This window comes from Bos indicus, chromosome 5, assembly GCF_029378745.1.
Source record: "Bos indicus isolate NIAB-ARS_2022 breed Sahiwal x Tharparkar chromosome 5, NIAB-ARS_B.indTharparkar_mat_pri_1.0, whole genome shotgun sequence".
NCBI classification, from domain to species: domain Eukaryota; kingdom Metazoa; phylum Chordata; class Mammalia; order Artiodactyla; family Bovidae; genus Bos; species Bos indicus.
The window spans coordinates 43,013,229-43,034,506 of record NC_091764.1 but is presented as its reverse complement, the minus strand read 5'-3'; the positions used below and the strand labels follow the sequence as shown (position 1 = coordinate 43,034,506).

The following is a 21,278-nucleotide window of genomic DNA, read 5'->3' as shown; positions in this document are numbered from 1 at the left end:
TTTTTTTTTTTTTTTTTTTCGCATTTGTCTCCTCAATTATTTGGAGACTCATGTTGGGCGGTGATGTCTCTGAGGGCCAAATGAAAGGAAGCACAGAGCCATTAAACCTGCACCAGCACCACAATGGCTATTCATGAACTGAGGAAATGTGGGCCCTCTTGCAGGCCTGGCCAGGGCAGGATGGCAGTGAGGGGAAGAAGGGGGTGTGTCTCCAAACAAAACTGATGGGTGTTTAGTAGAACCAGCCAGTAACATTTTTAATGCATGTTCAATACTTCATTCCTTTGAAAGCATTGTCACGTGATAATGCTTGCTCATCTGGTTCTTACCACAACCCTGTGACATAGGCAGGGTAGCAAAAATGAGACAAAAACAAGAAGCTAGTGTTAATTTCTAAATTAGTCAACATTACTGAATACATACTGTGTATAGACAATGCACTAAGCACTTTTCTTAATTAGATTGCAATCTTCACAGCTGTTTTACGTGGCAGATAGAGTACCTTAATTATCCTTATTTTAAAGAGGAAGCAAGTATGACTTGAGCAACTACTAGTTGATACCACTTGGATTTAAACCAGGTTTCTCTGACACAAAAGCCCTGGCTCTTTACCACTTTTTCAAACCATCTCCCCCAAGGTCACATGGCTGAGAGATGATCCAGATCAGTCCTTTCTTGAGAGCCCATGACTCAAATGATAAATGAACTCTGCTCAGAGTTTGAAGAGACACACAATTCCGTGGCCTGTCTTCTCTTCCTTTGGAGGCCATTTCTGCACATGTAATTTCCGCCTGCACCCCATGCTCAGGGCCCCAGAAGATCGACTTCCTGCTACCTCCACTCCTGCCTGTCTCTCCTTGCCCATAGGAAATGGCTAATACACGAAGGGTGAACCTCTGACACCCACCTCTGGCCTGATCTACAACTGGGCTTGTGTACAAGGACAGAGTATATCTCTGTGGATGTGGCACACAGGGGTGCCTGGATGAAGGTATGTGCAGGGGCTGAAATCCAGCCAGTGTTCCAATATGGAGCCTCATGCATGCCCGATAGAACCATATGCCTGGAAATGCCTTTTTTTTTTAAATGAACACAAAGAACCTGGAGTCCAGCAGCAGTTCAGTATCTTCTCAGGTTCTACTTATCCATCCTGGGCCCCCTTCCTTCAAGACTGTACACTTTGCTAAGTTACAGCAGAAGACTGAAATTAGATGCATTAATTCTGCTACTTGATTATTTAACTTTTATGGCACCATCCCCTCCCACCCACTGACTTCCCAGGTGGCTCAGATGGTTAAGAATCTGCCTGCAATTCAGGAGACCCAGGTTCCATCCCTGGGTCGGTTTCAATCCCTGGGTTGGGTTTGATCCCTGGGTCAGGAAGATCCCCTGGAGAAGGGAATGGCTACCCACTCCAGTATTGTTGCCTGGAGAATCCTATAGAGGAGCCTGTTGGGCTACAGTCCATAGGATCGCAAAGGGTCGGACACAACTGATCGACTAACACTTTACTTTCACTTTCCTCTCACCCCGTCATAACACATGCACAAAAGTGCCATCAATGGTGGGAAAATAAGGCATTTAGTGAGTCCACTAGAGAGATATTGTGGATGAAGGATGAGATTTATCTAGATCAGTTGTTCTGGAATTTAAAAGTACCTCCATGTAGTCACATGGAGGGTTTGTTAAAACAAAGATCGCTGGGCCGTACACTCAGAGATTCTGATTCAGTTGGTCTATGGTAGGGCCATAGTCACTGCATGCCTATCGAGTTCTGGATCTGGGCTCCATACTTTGAGTACCACTAGATATTTCTTGACTCATACCATAGGCAAGCTTCTTATTCCACCAACTTTTTCCTTGTAAAGACACACACAAAAACACATACGCACAATCACATAATACTGTAATGGTAACAATAATAGCAATAGCTAATATTAATTGAACACTATTTTCCAGGAAATACTGTAGGCACGTAATACAGGTTGATTCCCTTAATTCATGTCCAGGATGAGAGAAAGAGAGTCTTGAAGCCAAGTACTGGCTCAGGGTCATAGTCCTCCAAACTGACATAAGAGGATGTGAGGAAAGAGAAGGAAAAGGACAAAGGTAGGGAAAAATCTGCTCTGAAAAGAGCCAATTTAGGACAGCTTGAAGGCAATGGCACCCCACTCCAGTATTCTTGCCTGGAAAATCCCATGGATGGAGGAGCCTGGTAGGCTGCAGTCCATGGGGTCGCTAGGAGTTGGACACGACTAAGCGACTTCTCTTTCACTTTCCACTTTCATGCACTGGAGAAGGAAATGGCAACCCACTCCAGTGTTCTTGCCTGGAGAATCCCAGGGACGGAGGAGCCTGGTGGGCTGCCATCTATGGGGTCGCACAGAGTCGGACATGACTGACGTGACTTAGCAGTAGCAGTTGCAGGAGCATCAGTGAGTGATGTAGGGCTTCAAATCATTTCTTTCTTGGCCTTTATCTTCATAAATAGGAGCTCTATGCAAGAGAATAAGGTGACTAGATGGGCAGGAGTGTATGTGTGTGTGTCTTCTCTCCTCTTTGCTCTGCTACTATTTAACCATGTGACTTTGGGTGAGTCCTTGCCTCTTTAAGCTGCTGCTGCTGCTGCTAAGTCACTTCAATCATGTCCAACTTTGTGGGACCCCATAGATGGCAGCCCACCAGGCTCCCCCATCCCTGGGATTCTCCAGGCAAGAACACTGGAATGGGTTGCCATTTCCTTCTCCAATGCATGAGAGTGAAAAGTGAAAGTGAAGTCACTCAATCATGTCCGACTCTCTGCAATCCCATAGACCATAGCCCAGCAGGCCCTTCTGTCCATAGAATTCTCCAGGAAAGAATATCAAATGGCTTACCATTGCCTTCTCCAGGGGATCTTCCCAACCTGGGGCTTGAACCCGGGTCTCCCGCATTACAGGCAGATGCTTTACCATCTGAACCACCAGGGAAGCCCAATAAATACTATGGTAGATTGTTTAATGACCACAGATTCATCTCACCCAATACGTATGCCCCTTTTCAAGGAGACTTTGCAGCTCTTTCCCATTAAGAAGTGATTTCTACCTATCGGCCTCCTCAGTCTGGCCTGGCTCAGGATTCCATTGACTGATTTGAATGTGGCAGAAGTAATGTGTGGTCACAGAGCTTAGGCCTCAGTAGGCTTGTAGCTTCCACCTTTCCTCTCTTGCAAAGCTTTCCAAAACCATCCGGTAAAGAAGCTGGTATCATCTAATGGAGGTTGAGTGGCCAGGTAGAGAAGCAAGCACGCTGCTGCTGCTGCTGCTAAGTCACTTCAGTCGTGTCCGACTCTGTGCGACCCCATAGACGACAGCCCACCAGGCTCCCCCGTCCCTGGGATTCTCCAGGCAAGAACACTGGAATGGGTTGCCATTTCCTTCTCCAATGCGTGAAAGTAAAAAGTGAAAGTGAAGTCGCTCAGTTGTGTCCGACTCTTAGCGACCCCATGGACTGCAGCCCACCTGGCTCCTCCATCCATGGGATTTTCCAGACAAGAGTACTGGAGTGGGGTGCCATTGCCTTCTCTGAAGCATGCAGCTAGTTCCAAATGCTAGCCATGGAAGAGGCTACTGTGAAGCTTCCAAGTCATCTGAGTCCCCATGCTGAAGGCAACTGCAAGAGTGAGCCTGGGTGAAACCAGCAAAGGACGCCTCCACCCCACCCTCCAACAAAACCATGATAAATAGTAAGCTCTCATTGTTTTAATCTACTAAATTTTGGGGTTGTTTGTTACACAGTGATGGAAAATAAATACAAGTACCCACCTCCCAGAATATATGGAAGTGCTTAGCATAGTTGCTGGCACACAAATTTTAGCTATTACTTGTTATCCCCTGGACTCTCTTCATTGCAGATAGTATAGCATCTCTTCATATTTCCTTCCTCATTACTCAAAGGAACTCTTGATGGAAGAAAAAACACAAAAACATCCCACTTTCTCATTTTAAGTTTTCTGTGACACCCTACCCTCCATTCCCAGTCCTGTGTTCTAATCCCAACTCGTCCTTTGCTTGTAGATCTAGAACATATGGTCACTTCATAAATGGGAGTTATAGTGATGTCATTGCCTTTCCAAGCAAAAAATCTCATATTTCAGTTCTTGTTCTTTCTTTGCTAGATCTCCTTCAGGTCAAGTGTGCTAACTGCTACCTGGTGGCTACATATGTATGGAAACAAAAGGAATGACAGATAATCTAAGCATGTCACTAATTAAAATAACAAGTAGGAACTAGTGTCTGTTTCTGGATGAAGACTGCTTTAAAAATGTGAGATGTTCATCAATATACATCCAACTTCCACACATGTGAAAATTATTACAGAGCTCTTATACTGTCTCCAGTACTCTTGCCTGGAAAATCCCATGGACGGAGGAGCCTGGTGGGCTGCAGTCCATGGGGTCGCTAAGAGTCGGACACAAGCTACTTCACTTTCACTTTCTTATACTGTCTAAGTCATTTATTCATTAGGGGGCAGCAGAGGATGAGATGGTTAGTTAACATTACCAACTCAGGATGGACATGAGTTTGAGCAAGCTCCAGCAGATAGTGAAGGGCAGGAAAGTCTGGTGTGCTACAGTCCATGGGGTCACAAAGAGTCACTTAGCGACTGAATAACAACAGAGTACTGATCCTGTGCTCAGTGATTTTGACTACATCATGCTCTCTATGTGCCTCTGTAACACCATCTTTGGTTTCATACTCCCCCCAAAGTCTGGCAGATAGTAGATGCTCAATGAATTAGTATGGAATCCATGATTGGACTGAAGCAATAATAATCCCCAAGTTTCTTTAAAATACTAATCTTGGGTGAAAGTTGAAATTATGTCCAACTTTCCATCCTGTCCCATCTCAGCTCTTCCATGTCCATCCCTCCCTCCCTCCTCCCCACCTGTTATTGGGTTAATTCCTGTACTCTGTGAAGCTCAAATCAGATATTCTGTCCACCAGAAGACATTACTTAAAACCTCCACAAGGTCAAGAACCTCTCTTTTGTATTCCACCCAAACCCAAGTAATCTCCATCCCCCTCAGCACCTCAGCAGATGGTGAGTTTCTTCAGGGCAACAACCTGTCATTCACCTTTGATTCCCAGTAAATACAGCAACCACAGCTATTACTTCTTAAGCGCTTACTAAGGATCAGGTACTGTGTTAAGCATTTTATAGGCCTTGTCTCTCCCAGTCCTCACAACAGCCCTAAGAGGTAGAGGTTCATTTTAATAGATGAGGAAACTGAAGCTGGTCACTAGCTAGCAAGAGGAATTCAGGCCTTTGACTTCAAAGCCTGAGTTCTTAACCACTGTGCTTTGATACTAGTTAAGTTCTCAAGAAATATTATTATTTGTTGAATACATGAACATTTTCCAAAGTCACTGGACTGTCATTTTTTTTTTTTTTGGTGGATGAGGGTGGGGAGTTGAAGAGTGATTAAGAGATAAAACAGGAGAAATTACAAAGGAAAAAAATATGTATGTGTATATAATTAGTCCCTGAATAAAATTGTCTCTCTCTCTCTCTGTGTGTATGTATATATATATATATATCATAATAGAAACATATTGAACAAGATTCACACAAACTTCCAACACTTGATGCTTCATCTGGGAGCTCATATAAACCTTAGCATGAATCTCCTCTTAGAAAAAATTAAAACTCAAAAGACAAAAAAACCCAACAGAGTATTTATTACAATCCAAGGCTGCAAACCCAGCTCTGGGCTGGACCACATGAAGTCTGTAACACAGGACTGGGCTGCTCCTCGAACTCTAGAGCTGGCTGTCCTTGATCCATCCCGGTAGAGCCCAGCCACATCTAGGAGCTTCCTATATGTTTGTTCACAATGGTAAAACTTGGGCAAAAATGAGGCAATATTCTTTTTTGCTAAAATACAGCATTATAGTGTTCAGGCAGATATGTTTCTATTGATTATAGTTTTTATTTGGCATGCTTTTTATTTGATGCAGTTTTGTGTTTTTTTTTTTTTTTGGTACTGATCTTTCTGTCTCTCTCTCTGTCTCTCTCTATATATATACATATATGCTTGCTGTTGTTGTTGTCTAGCCACTAAGTTGTGTCTAACTCGTTTGTAACCCCATGAATTTAGCTCTCTAAGCTCCTCTGTCCATGAAATTCTCCAGGCAGGAATACCGGATTAGGTTGCCCTTCCCTTCATCAGGGGTTCTTCCTGACCCAGGGATCTAACCTGCGTCTCCTGTACTGCAGGCAGATTCTTTACCATTTGAGCCACCTGGGAAGCCTATAAGTTCTGAGTAAGTTCAGTCGCACAGTCACGTCTGACTCTTTGTGACCCCATGGGCTGCAGCACGCCAGGCTTCCCTGTCCATCACCAACTCCCGGAGCTTACTCAAACTCATGTCCATAGCGTCGGCGATGCCATTCAACCATATCATCCTCTGTTGTCCCCTTCTCCTCCTGCCTTCAATCTTTCCCAGAATCAGGGTCTTTTCCAATGAGCCAGTTCTTCACATCAGGAGGCCAAAGTATTGGAGTTTCAGTTTCAGCATCAGTCATTCCAATGAATATTCAGGACTGATTTTCTTTAGGATTGACTGGTTTGATCTCCTTGCAGTCCAAGGGACTCTCAAGAGTCTTCTCCAACACCATAGTTCAAAAGCATCAGTTCTTTGACACTCGGCTTTCTTTATAGTCCAACTCTCACATCCATACATGGCTACTGGAAAAAGCCTATATATATACTGATAAAAATTAGTACATATATACTGATATCAATACACACACACACACACACACACACACGCAGAGCCTCTTGATGAGGGTGAAAGGGGAGAGTGAAAAGCTGGCTTAAAACTCAACATTAAAAAAACTAAGATCATGGCATCTGGTCCCATCATTTCATGACATATAGAAAGGGAAAAAAGTGGAAGCAGTGACAGATTTTATTTTCTTGGGCTCCAAAATCACTGTGGACAGTGACTGCAGCCATGAAATTGAAAGACACTGTACCTTGGAATGAAAGCTATGACAAAACTAGACGGTGTATTAAAAAGCAAAGACATCACTTTACTGACAAAGATTCGTATGGTCAAAGCTATGGTTTTTCCAGTAGTCATGTATGGATGTGAGAGTTAGACCATAAAGAAAGGTAACCACTGAAGAATCGATGTTTTCGAACTGTCGTGCTGAAGAAGATTCTAGAGGGTCCCTTGAACTGCAAAGAGATCAAACCAGTCAATCCTAAAGGAAATCAACCCTGATTCTTCATTGGAATGACTGATGCTGAAGCTGAAGCTCCAATACTTTGGCCACCTGATGTGAAGAGCTGACTCATTGGATGCTAGGAAAGATTGAAGGCAAAAGAAGAAGTGGGTGTCAGATGAAGAGATGGTTAGATAGCATCACGGACTCAGTGGACATGAGTTTGAATAAACTCTGGGAGATGGAGAAGGACAGGGAAGCCTGGAGTGCCACAGTCCATGGGGTCTCAGAAGAGTCAGACATGACTTAGGGACTGAACAACAGCAACCTATACACAAAATACACACATCAGTACAAAAAAAAGTAAATATAAATATTTAAGCTCAGCTATAAGAATCCTCTTATAAACTGGTGTTAGAATGCAGTTTTAGTCAAGGTACATTCAGCCAGAATGAGAAGGTGCTCCACCAAGAAGTGTTCAATTTCACAAGCAAGTGGTGAAACTCTCCCTGATATCAGTGGTTGAAAGGGCTCAGGGCTTGGAGATTTAGGGAGACCACAGGGCCAGTTCATGATGACATCATTAAGTAACAGCTCTCCTGCTCCTTTTTCCTGTCTTTCCTTCCCACTTTCCAAGCCCAGATATATCTGAAACCATGAAGATCAAGCGTGGAGAGGTGGGTATATAGCTGGTGAGATGTGAGAGAATTTGAACACATTCCATTTTCCCCTATTTCAAGACCAAGCTTGGTGGGGTGATGGAAGGGAGAAGCTAACATTTCAATTGAATTTAGAGTTTGGGTTATTTCTTGAAATGGTATTTTTGCTAATAGGCTGATAGTGAATATTGAGCTTTAAATTGATTAAAGAGTGTCCAGGAAAGTCGTGAGGCCTTCTGAACTCTTCAGAGACAAGGCAAGAAATAGGTTGGAGGGCAGATTTATAGCACTGGCTCTATTTGTTTTGCAATCAATAATGAGGTATGGGTTCACTAGCCAGGAGTCATGTGCAATTTTAATTTCTGCACAATGCAAAAGAAAACAGAGCACTAAAATGGTTAAGTCACATGCATAGAGTTGAGCTTTTACTTCCTTTAAATTACTTGGGTTGCTTTTGTGTGTGTGGATGTACTCAGTCACGTCTGACTCTTTGCAATGCCACAGACTATTGGCAGCCAGCCTCCTCTGTCTATGGAATTTTCCAGCCAAGAATACTGGAATGGGTTGCCATTTCCTCCTGCAGAGAATCCTCCCAACCCAGGGATTGAACCAGCGGTCTCTACATCTCTTGCATTGGCAGGTGGATTCTTTACTGTTGCACTCCCTGGGAAGCCCTCAGGTTGCTTATTATGAAACAGCTAAATACTGCCAAATGAAACCTTAGCTTTTAAAATGTGCTTTAATTACAGCTATTGTCTAAAATGATGGCCTAAAACCCTGAATGGAAAGCAAAACCAAAGGGGTGAACACCTGAAACAGAAACGCTATGTGAACAGATTCTACAGCCGTGTCCTGGCTGCTTCTCAGCCTTTTCCCTGTCTTGTGGATGCTGATGTAGAATTTTATATGACTCAGCTTATCCTTGTCCATCTTCACAAATCTGTTATAATGATTCCTAAACCTTGCATTGCTTTGTGACTCTCTCCCCTCCCTTATAAGCATAAATGATTGTGACCTATATGCAGGGGGACCTGCAAGTTACTGACTGTAATTTTTACTTCCTGATTTTAATTCTTGTAAGACTATGAACCCTGACTTCAGTTCAGAAATGTGGCCAGTCTACAGGAGTTATAATTATCTTCAGCTTATAAAGGTGTAGCCATTTAAATTCTACCTCCAAGATTTTCTCATTATGCAAAATGCCTTCATGTACAATTAACAACAAAGACACAGAGTGCCTCATCACCCACTTAAGTAGCATTATTTCCAGCAAAGCCAGTCTTTTCAAGCAATGGGCTTTCTAAGGCCTTCCCAAGACACACTCCATGCACTCCTTTCTCCTCACTTACCTCTTCCGTGGTGCTGGAGAAGGGTGGAGTAGTCCAGGGAACCCAAGATGTCATTCCAGCCATCCATAGACTAAGGTGCTGACTCTGGCTGCTGTTCTGGCTGTAGTTTTCCGGAGTACTTCTGGTGAAGGCCTCGGTGGTATTTCTAATAAGGTGTCCCAGGCTATATGGAAGTGCATTAAAAGTAGTGGGGGTCTGGGGAGGAGCTGTGTTTCTAATGCTCCTTACTGAGACTTCAGTTCCCGGGCCAGCTGAGGTAAAGAAAGGACAGGTGCTAAAATTACCCTCATGTTCTATACAGTCTTCATATAAAAACAGTTTTTCTTAGAAAAAGACCGCTTTAACAATAGGCATGTAGATAAATTTCAGTTACAGGAAAAATAGAAGATAGTTTGAGTGTGACCATACTCATTTGCCCTGTCTGTGTCACCTATCTTTTATCCATCTATCCAATTTACAAGGTGCAGGGAGAATTATGGAAACTGTGCTATCAGGGATAAGCACAAAAAGAGGCTCAAGATGGAAAAGGTCTTTTTATAATTTAGCAAGATGTAAATATCAGCTGTTCTCTTAAATGTTAATAAAATAACCATGACCATTAAGCATCTTTTCCTTGAGATGTGGAGGATTGTTCAGGGTACCCTGTATATGCAGTTGCCAGATATAGCAAATAAAAATATGTCATGCCCAGTTAAATTACTATTTCACATAAATGACCAAAGACTCAGTGTATTTAATATATCCCCAATATACAACATTACAAAGATTATATTATATTGTATGTTAGGAATATGCTTTTACTAAAAATTGTCATTTATCTGAAATTCAAATGTAACTGGGTATGGTATATTTTATCCAGCAACCCTACCTGTACATCTACTAAAGCTTTGATAAATGTTTGGACATTCTCCCTGATTTCTGTCTGCTTTTATCTTCCTGAATTCGGTGCCACTAACTATCACTGCCATTGTGCTTGGCATATCTAGAGATGTACTCATTCCTGGGATGTCTTCTATAGGACAGATCCAACTGTACTATTAGTAATATGCCTTTACAACAGACTACAAGAAGCAGTCTTAATTCTGCATTCTTAATTGATTTAGGTGCTAGAATGTCCTTTTACACAGATACTAATCTATTGTTGGGATGCAAAAAATTCTATACGTGGAGATTAGTATTTTGGCTATTTCGAGCTTTGGCCAATGTCAATCCCCTGAGTTGATTACTACCTAAGACAATTTTAGCTCTCATATCTTCAGAAAAAAAAAGATTTAATGGTGAGGTGAGGGCAGAGACAAGCTTCCATATACCTAGCATGTAATTATGTGTCTTCACATGTCAACCTATGTTTACTCTTCTTCACTAAGCTGTTGGTAAGTTCTCTTCTTGAGAACTATTTTTTTTAGTCAGTTTATAGAATTAATTCAATGGATGAAACAAGACTTTCCCCAAGTTAGGTAAATGATCAAAGCACTCTTGAAATTTCTTTTGCAAATAACATAGCTTATCACCATTGCAAGTAGCTTTGGGATATCTTATGGAAAAAATTCTACTCTTCTGTAACTGTCTGTAATTAACCTTCTAAATGTATTTTTAAAACACTCTAAACCAAACAAGTTCATTTTCCAGTTTAGGACACCACCTTTTTCCAAAGAAAGAACCTACAGAATATTCAAGTCTGGTACCCCTTCATTTTGTGTCTATGTTTTAACTTGTGCTATTTAAAAAACAGGAAGGAAACTTTAGTCTTAACATTTAATTTCCAAATTTTGTGAATTTCAAAACAAACTTTGTTAGGCATCACAATCTCCTTTGGAGCTTGTTGGAATATTGAAGCCTTACTGCCCCACTCCCTACCCCCAAATTATGATCTAGTATATCTGGTGTGGGATCTAGCACCTGCATTTCTAATACATTTCTCAGGTGTAATATACATCTAAATATATAATTTTATCCACATGTACAATATGAGCCAAAGCTGAATTCTAATCATGTCTTATGTGGGAATTGAAGAATTATGAAGTAGATGAAAAGAAAGAAAAATCCATCATAGAAATATATAAGGTGATTAAAATAATTTCACCTTTCCATTGCCTGAACTCTTTGTTGAAATGGGTGTTATGAAATTATACTAAAATTAGTAGATCTCTGTGTGTTTTGGGTTCTACAATTCTTCTGATGTTCTTTTAAAGGTATATATATTTTACAGTTTATGAAAGAACAAGATGTGTTTTGACAAATGCAAGGAAAAGTTCCTACACAATGGAACAATATGTTGAAGCTATTTTTAAAAAGCTTTATTGTACCATTGCTATTACATTGTTTCCACATTATACACAATTCCTCTTAGAACACAATTCAAAATAAGGCGGACCATCCTAGGTCCAATCTAAGAAGTTTAGTACTTAATGTAGAAAAAACAAAGCTTAGCACTTAGAGCTCACCTATAAAATGATTTGCAATGACTGTGTCATATCAAGACCATATTTCAAATACATTTCTTTAAAAAGCAATATGCATTTTAGTTTATTAATTCATCTATGAATGCCTTAGAGATAATCAATAATAGAAATGGAATTTTTGTATAATGATAGTGGAGACAATACACAATTTGTTAGTTTCCCTCTTTTAAATGATTAAAAAACTGTTCAAGCATATTGAAAGCAAAAACTTGAATAAAACTCATTTTGGAGATATAAAATTTAAACTATATTGATACTTTCTATTCTGTAGGAAGATGCCAAATGTAATATGCCCTTTAAAAGTGGGAAAGCAATCTGGAAAAGAGATAAATGAAACAGAAGATACCTTAGAAAAATGATGATTTGTATATATATATTTATACATAAATATTTAAATTAATATACAAGATCTATTAAATCAGATTTGACTAGAATAAAGTGAAAGGTCTGGTCATTATAATATTCTGAATAATTATTAGAAATGTTAAAATGAATAATTAAAATTTCAGAGAATGTAGTCAATGAAATAAAGAATACATTTAAAAATACACATGCCTAAAATTTGAAAAAGTGAGTTAGAAAGTGAAAAATTTTTGAAAAGAGTACCAAAGATGGAGAATTTACAAACAATAGGAGGCATAACAACCAAGAAGGCATAATCAGGGGTTAATTTTTTTTAAGAAACTTAAAAAAGATGCAAGATTAGGAAAAAGTAAAATTAATAAATGGAAATTGATACCAAGACATAGGATAGTAAAACATCAAAGCATAGCATAGTAAAAAATTTAGATTAAAAAATGAAAGTTTAGCCAATCAAAGAAATGCTTTTCAATAGCCAATTACTACTCAACTACTGTACTATGGTTTGTTATATGACGATGAGCCTGGTTTATCCTAATGTCCCACGTTTTCTTTTGGAAAAATGCACAAACATTGGAAAAGGATGAAATGGTGGTGTAGAAGGATGGAGGGAGAAGAATGGTTTATTAGTTCATGGCTACGAGGCTTTGGGGGAGACATGCTCAGCCAGAGCCTCAACAAGGTTAGGGCAAAAGCAGGTGGAAAGTGGGTGAATAACTTGGTGTGCCCAGGGCTGGCTCATCTGTTAGGCACAACACAAACACTGCCTAGGGCTCATGATTTTTAGGGTTCATGAAATGATTTAATTTCTTTGAAAGTAATTTTTAACAAAGAACGTTCAGATCAGATCAGATCAGTCGCTCAGTTGTGTCTGACTCTTTGCGACCCCATGAATCACAGCATGCCAGACCTCCCTGTCCATCACCAACTCCCTGAGTTCACTCAGACTCACGTCCATCAAGTCAGTGCTTTGACTCCATCCCTTCATTCTTTCTGGAGTTATTTCTCCACTGATCTCCAGTAGCATATTGGGCACCTACTGACCTCGGGAGTTTCTCTTTCAGTATCCTATCATTTTGCCTTTTCATACTGTTCATGGGGTTCTCAAGGCAAGAGAAGTGGTTTGCCATTCCCTTCTCCAGTGGACCACATTCTGTCAGATCTCTCCACCATGACCCACCCGTCTTGGGTTGCCCCACGGGCATGGCTTAGTTTCATTTAGTTAGACAAGGCTGTGGTCCTAGTGTGATTAGATTGACTAGTTTTCTGTGAGTATGGTTTCAGTGTGTTTGCCCTCTGATGCCCTCTTGCAACACCTACCATCTTACTTGGGTTTCTCTTACCTTGGGCGTGGGGTATCTCTTCACGTTCAGGGTCAAATAAAATGTCAAATTTTTTTCACACATTGTGAATAAATGAGAATGCTAGGACCAAGATAATCTATTAATTTATTTTATTTTTTTTCCAAGTGGAGGAAGGAACCCACAAAGACATGTGCACAGGGCCCATGAAAGTCATATGCAGCCTTGGGTGTGCCCTGATAAGTTTAATGATGTGTCACAGGCTGAAAATCGTTGAGCAACTCCGGATGCTATGTTAGATGTTTTTCAGTGATCATAGAAAGCATATATTAATACTCAATGACCAGACGATTTTCAATGATCATGTAAATAAATGGTTAATTGCAAAGTCCATGTTGTTATAATGATGCAAGGAGGAAACTCTAAAATGTCTGTGACAGCCAGTTTGGTCAGAGTCTGTGTATACAAAGACACTTTCTGTTTTGGTTTGTTCATTTCCCATCAAGCTGTCTGTATTTACAAGCACTACTACCAATCACCAGAGGAAATAGCTGCTAAAACTCAGTGCCCCAAGAGCATATATGATTGCTTACCTATTACAATGCTTATGGATTTTATTCCCTCACCCATATGACTACAATTAAACAATTACTTTAACTAGCAGGTATATCAAGCCAGCCAACAGTATGATTTACTTCAGCAGTGAGATCTCGTAGTAATTTTACTAACTCAGCCATATCAGGGACACTTGAAAATATGTCTGGAAAAATTTGCTTATCCTCAGACAAAAAAATGAAATCTGAATGAATGAATCTGTAGCAGATCCGCAATAAATGTTGATTGGTTGGCTGACATATACAATGTTACTCTTCATACAATATGAAACATCTTAGTGAAAGTAACAATTTTAGACAGTTATCCTGGGTGTTTATACTTGTAAGGAGACTTGGAGTTCCTTGGAATAGGTATCCAAACCATAGACAGAATTTTGTACTCTTCATTTGGAAGTCCTAGAACTATTTGAGTATGGTCTACAGTCAATAGATTGGTGCTGGTGTTGTGGAACCCCTTTTCAAGTTTAGAATGTTTTTATTTTCCTGTCTTAAGGATTATTTGCTTAGATATGCTTGCAAATATGTAATATCCTTTGAGAAGATTTCTCTGTTTCTCATGTAAAAGAGGGGGCCCAATGAATGGGTTATTTTCCATATTGTGTAGGTCCATAAAATGTCAATAATTCGGTCCCCATAACCTGTGTTGTCTGTTTGTGGGGATAAGACTTTTCCTGTTGGAATAGATAGTACTGTAACTGTTAATGGCTTGGTGGGTTTAAAAATTCTGCTTGATTTGGGAAGAAGAGAAAACCAATAATCAGGACTTCAATAGTGGTATAAAAATAGTCCTTAGCTTTCCTTAATTGTTCCCTATTATTCTGATGTGCATACTCAGTCACTCAGTTGTGTCCAGCTCTTTGCGACCCCATCCCTGGGACTTTCCAGGCAAGAGTACTGGAGTGGGTTACCATTTCCTCCTCCAGGAGATCTTCCCAACCCAGGGATCAAATGCTTGTCTCCTGGATTCTCTACTACAGAAGAGCCACCTGGGAATCACTGTAATTCTGATATTTAACACCTTTTAGAAGTTGAAACCCATTTAGCCAGCACTTGTTGACCATGGGAACCAAGATTACCTTTAAAGGAGATAAAGATTTCTAAGTTATGATTCCTGCTCTGAAGAGGTTTATAGCATAATAGTTGAGTCTTTCTAACTTTTTTTCTTTTGCATCTCCTGTATATACAAACAACTTAGTCATGGAGAAAAAAAATGTTTAACTGAATTTTAAGTGAACTTTCCTAGAAATGTGCAAGTACCCCTCCCCCAAAGTGTAGGCTGATATAATTTTCCCTTTAGCTTAAAAGATTTTTCCTAGCAGGAAGCCCTTAGGAGTGCCATGTTTCAAGAGGTTGTAAATTAGAAATTTGGACCTCAGAATGCATTTTTACTCTTAAAGCAATAATAATCTTAAAAAAAATCAAATGTGTCATTATATAAAATTGCTATATGCTTGGGAATAGAATAAAATTTGGTTTTTCCTTATTGCCTTATTGATGACTGCCTTGTGTGAATTTATGGAGACTGAGAAACAATACACAAAATATTTCTAAAAGCTATACTCAATACAGTGACTCCAAAGATGTGGCTATCTGGAGGAAATATTTGAATCTGTCAATCACTTGTTTTATTGACACATTGCTAAAGGTAAGATGGTTTCCAGATAGCTGGATATCTGGCAACTGACTGACAAAAGAATATATAGGGAAAAGGAAATTTTGTCATTTCAGCCAGATATATTGGCATTTTGGAAGCAATGCTTTTTATTACTCCCTACTCAGAATAATAGCTATAAGGCTCTAATTTTAAAAATTGATCTTAAAAGTTTTTTTAAAAATAAGAGTCTGTCTACCATATACATTATGTTTTTTGTTGGGGGAGGGGATCCAAAATGAATTTGTGTAGTATATTCTTTAAGGGTAAACTTAAAATTCAGAAGGAATGGTAAAAAATCTAAATCCATCTTTTATTTAACTTGGTAATCTACTATGATCCTGGTGATCCTGGTTCTACATAACCTATATATTCTTTTTAATTGAATTCCCACGAATTATGTCCCGTTAAACGCTATTCTGGGCTTCCCCTGTGGCTCAGCTGGTAAAGAAGCTGCCTGCAATGTGGGAGACCTGGCTTCAATCCCTGGGTTGGGAAGATCCCCTGGAGAAGGGAAAGGCTACCCACTCCAGTATTCTGGCCTGGAGAATTCCATGGACTCTATAGTCCATGGGGTCGCAAAGAGTGACAGGACTGTGCAACTTTCACTCACAAACTCTATTCTATTTGTTTCATTAAATGGTTGTTTTAAGGGGTTTTACAGAAATATAAATTATATGAAAATTTGAAAAGATAGGTTAATTTTACATTCCTCTCCTAATAAAAATCATTGCAGTAGCACTGATTATTTGAGGAAATCTGACCCTAGTACAGGTTCTTCTATTAAAAACCTTCTTATTAACTTTTGAATCAAATTTCGACCCACTTTGGGAACCTATTTGATTCATCCTATTATAGAGGGGCTTGAGTAAAAGAGAGGAAGAAGAAAAAAGACATCTTAGTGAAAATGAAGCACAGTTAAATTATGACAAAATTCAGTGGACATTCAAAGAAATGTTTAAAAAATTTAAGAAGTATCGAGTTAAAAAAAACTATCATTTAATGTGACACACTGGCAAGAATATATATTGGAGGAAGGGATATTTTTTTTCTACTCACACTCATTATAACTATTTCCTTATTTGCCTTCCCATTATCCTAAGGAGCAAGACATATTTACTGATTCTCAGGTTTGGCTGCATATTGGAAGTATTTAAAAATATAATTCCTGAGTTAGTTGACCTAGAGGATGAAGCCAGAATATTAATACTATTTCACGTTTATTGTATTCTGATGTAAAGCCTGGGTGTAAATCACTGGTGTAGGGTACTTCAGTTACTAGCGCAAGTTATGGCACCTAGTAGTAGTAGAGAACTATTACTTAAATATTTGAATGGTATTATGAATGTTTCTTCTATGAAACAAATATGAAATATATAGCCCAGGTTTTGACCTTCACAAGTATGCTTTTACTGATGAGCCTAATAAAAACAATATATCCTCTACATGAACAACATGCATTGTGTCCGACTCTTTGCGACCCCATGGACGGTAGCCTACCAGGCTCCACGATCCATGGGATTTTCCAGGCAAGAATATTGGAGTGGGCTGCCATTTCCTTCTCCAGGGGATCTTCCCAACCCAGGGATCAAACCCGGGTCTCCTGCGTTGCAGACAGACGCTTTACCATCTGAGCCACTAGGGAAGCCCACTTAAAAGTATAGTATTTATTAACTCTTAAGAAAAGGCATTTGGAGTTCATTCATTACAAACATCTACATGAAATTTAACATTTCACAATGAACTCTCTAGAAAATCAGTGAGTGTTCATGCTATGGGTCAACCAATATCATTCTCTGCAGTTAGAGAAGGAAAAAGTCTGTTGGCAAAAGTATATGTTGCACCTATGTATATTCAAATATAAGATACTTTTTTGTATTGGAATTGTTCAAATTTTAACTCTGCTTTTTCTAGAGGTCCATTTTCTCCCCCCAACACACATTATCAGGCATTTTGGATATGGCATGTTCAGTGGTTACCTGCAAGTAGTCTATTATATCTACTTTACTTTTGAAATGTATATCATTAGACATGTTTTGTGTGAAGGTTGAAAGAAATAGTTTTTCCATGAATTATCTTTTATCTTGAATAATCCATATCTTTTGAATTCATATGTGCTTTTTAAAAGTTCTAATGAAAGAACATTTTTCTAAGGTTTGATTGGGAGTTGGGGAGGAATCTCCCTGCTTGGGTATAACCATACACCATACAACTGAAATATTTACAATGTTTCTGTGTTGTTTAGGATAGGCCTAGGTAGATGAACTACAGGAAAGGAACAGTTTGGATGGTGCTATGTGATGTATTCTCCCTGATAAAGTTGAATTTCATAATTAAATTTTATATTTTTTTATCTTATTCTCATATCAGAAGTCTTTATAAGAACAGAGATTCTTCTTGTACTATAGAAGAGCCCATTTAATTGGCACCTACTTAAAGTAAATGCTGCTGCTAAGTCACTTCAGTCATGTCCAACTCTGTGCAACCCCATAGACAGCAGCCCACTAGGCTCCCCCATCTCTGGGATTCTCAAGGCAAGAACACTGGAGTGGGTTGCCATTTCCTTCTCCAACGCATGAAAGTGAAAAATGAAAGTGAAGTCACTCAGTTGTGTCCGACTCTTAGAGTGACGTAAAATTGTTCAAAGATCAGTGTGTGAAAAAACTCATATAAGTCTCAAAAATAAAGACCTAATAAAAAGAGTTAAATGTACAGTGGATGCTGATCCTGAAATGAGGCTATGAATTAAAATTATTTGGGGAAATTTTTAAAAAGCATCCAGTATCATGCCCAAATATAGATTTCTTGGAATCAAATCTTGGAAACAACAGTAAAGGAAGAAATGATGGCAATAATTCATTTTACTCCTCTCTACCAGGTGATTCTGAATGTAGCCAATTGGGCAAGAATCCTATGGATGAGCATGTGGAAACTACTATAAAATGGAACATATATTGGACAAGGAATCAAGAAACAGGTTCTCAACAAAGTCATACTGTATAGCACATGGAACTCTGCTCAGTGTTATATGGCAGTCTGGATAGAGGGGAGTTTGGGGGAGAATGGATACATGTGTATCTATGGCTGAGTCCCTTCAATGTTCAGCTGAAACTATCACAATGCTGTTTGCTAATCTGCTATACTCTAATACAAAAGAAAGGTAAAACAAACAAACAAACAAAAACCCTGGGTTCTAATCTATACCTCTGCTATTTAATTATTTGGGACAATTCACTTTACCTTGACAAATTTTAATCTTAAGGAAGGGCTTCATTTCTAGAAAATTCTCCAGTTATTTATAGCTAGTATGTAGCAATTCTTTTATCCTCCATGACTTCCTAAAGCAAACCTCTAATAAAGGAGTAAATAAGCAATAAGATGATTAAGTAAAATAGAAAATTAAGCTGTATCGACAAATAAATATTCCTAGTCTAGGACTGAACTGTATGTCGTACCAGAAATTTATGCATGTGTATACAAGTTTTTATATGTTCATCATCTAGGTTATATTCATCAATGATCAACAAATTAGAAGATTCTATAGCTGCACATTGGTTCTTAACATTTCAAAGATACTACCTCCAAAAAAATCTACCTCTAACATTAGTACAAGAGATTTACAAAAGCATAACTTATTATCTTCCCAGTCTTATAAAGCACCATTTTGATGTTCTAATAGCTCCTCATAATCCGAGAACAGAAGTGTCTACATCAGCAAAATTATTAATTTCCTTATCATTGCCTTTAGTCATTACCTGTGTATGGTATAGACATTTACATTCCCACGTCTACTAGTATTTAGCCAAAGTGCTTAACGTTTGACACAAAAGAGAAGCTCAAGAAATATTTGTTGAATTAATAAAAGAAGCAAGGAAAAAAAAGGAAGGAAGCATGAGAGATAGACAGAAAAAGGAAAGTTGGGCTTATTTTAACGAAGATAATGAAGTTTTCCAAGTTGGTGTGTACCACACAATCCATTTCCATTAGCTTATGAATCTTTCACTGGAATTTTGTTGGAGCATGTGGACTTCCCTTAAATGCAAAACAGCAAGATATTTAACAGAACTTTCAGAATCAATTCTGAAAGGAAGAACTCACCTTTTTTAGAGCAGAGGCTTTCCTTGACTGGTTTTCCCTCCTCGTTGACATCTATTTTCATCCAGCTATGGAGGTACTTTCTGCCCTTCTTGACCACTACCCTGACGCCTTGTTTCTTGAGAAAGAGAGAGGCATTTTCCACCTCAAGGAACCCTTCCTTCTCATAGCAAGTCCATCGAGGAGCCTGGGAGCAGGGGGCAAAGATGGCGGCTCGGCCAGGGCCACCAGAGGAATTGGAGATGCCCAGGCATAGAGCAGATTTAACATGAAGGAGCTTTCCATCCTCAGTCCACATCCACTGCTGGTTCTGGTTTGTCCTATTGCACAAGTCCATGACCACTCTCCCATTTTTGAAAAGACATTGTTGTTTCTGGACATGGACAATCTGAAACCCCTCTGGAAGATGAGAAGCTCATCAAGTGCTATGCAACAAACCATAAAACCCACCAGAAAACAAAGCAACCCACCCACAAATCAGCCTGGTCAAAACACAAGGTTTACTTATCTTTGGCAATTGCTATCATTTAAAGTGAATAGTTCCAGATTCAACACATGTGATTTAAAAATCCCAAAACAAACAATGCAAAAATGTCACACTTAGCTTCTTTTCTTTTCCTTTCACATGGTTTAGGGAAGAAAATATGCCCCCACTGAAATAATGAAAGGAAGCTTGGAAAAGAAACTAAACCATCCAAAGAATACGGTGAGATATTTTAGCCCAAATATTTAAATGCTAAAGTTATATAAAATCCAATTCCCATTTTAACCATTTCATTCCTTCCACCTCACCTCCATTCTCCACTCTAAAGAAACACTCCATTTTCCAATTCTTAAGTTACCACTGCAATAAGTGTTTGTATACAAATGGATGAGTTTGAATACAGTTTTTGAAAATTAGGTATATTTATCCCAAAATAAAACAAAATTTTCCATTCTTCTAAGCACATTCTCCTAGCTAATAGTAAGTAATTAAAGTATTGATTATCACAAATTAAATTTTTATAATACTATAGAGAAGTATTTTTCTATTTTGTGACAGTATCTGCAGTCTTCCTTCAAATACTAATAAGAGAAAACTGAATACCCAGTTGTTAAACATCAGATTAAAAAGTGAAATATTCAGGCTCAAAAACCATCTTCAAGGTGCTTTTACTTAATTTTCTCAGCCATTCTATTAAAATATTCAGACGTTCCAAATAACAACTTCCAAATAAAACCCACCACAGTTCCTCAACTCCCTTTAATTATATTTCTTATGTTTTCTTTATTTAACACAGAGGAAACCAAACTATAACTTGACAGAGAAAAAGCAGAAAGATGCCACAGAGTTGCGTAATAATACGTTTTCCCCACCTTGGGGTTGCTTTAGTCTCTGCTATTCAGATGCCATTTCAGGAGCTGCCTGAGGCATTTGGAGGACACCAGAAGAGGCCATTTATTTTCTTTTGGGGAGAAATCTCAACAGTGTGGGCATCACAGGCTCCTTTTATTCCCCCTCCTCATCGTCTCTGGCTAAACTGCCATGGAGACCTGGCTCCATTTCCGCTTTGTTTCACACACTTTTCTAAGGAC

At 39.1% G+C, this 21,278-nt stretch overlaps 1 protein-coding gene across 1 annotated transcript in view; it reads right to left on the bottom strand.

The window, feature by feature from the left end:
• PTPRB (protein tyrosine phosphatase receptor type B) overlaps window positions 1-21,278 on the bottom strand; it is a 126,591-nt gene that overhangs the window by 104,812 nt on the left and 501 nt on the right. The window contains exons 2-3 of the mRNA XM_070789279.1: window positions 19,707-20,102; window positions 9,221-9,471 (exon numbers count right to left, since the gene is read on the bottom strand). Of these exons, the coding sequence (XP_070645380.1) occupies window positions 9,221-9,471; window positions 19,707-20,102 (647 nt within the window). The remainder of the gene's footprint in view (window positions 1-9,220; window positions 9,472-19,706; window positions 20,103-21,278) is intronic.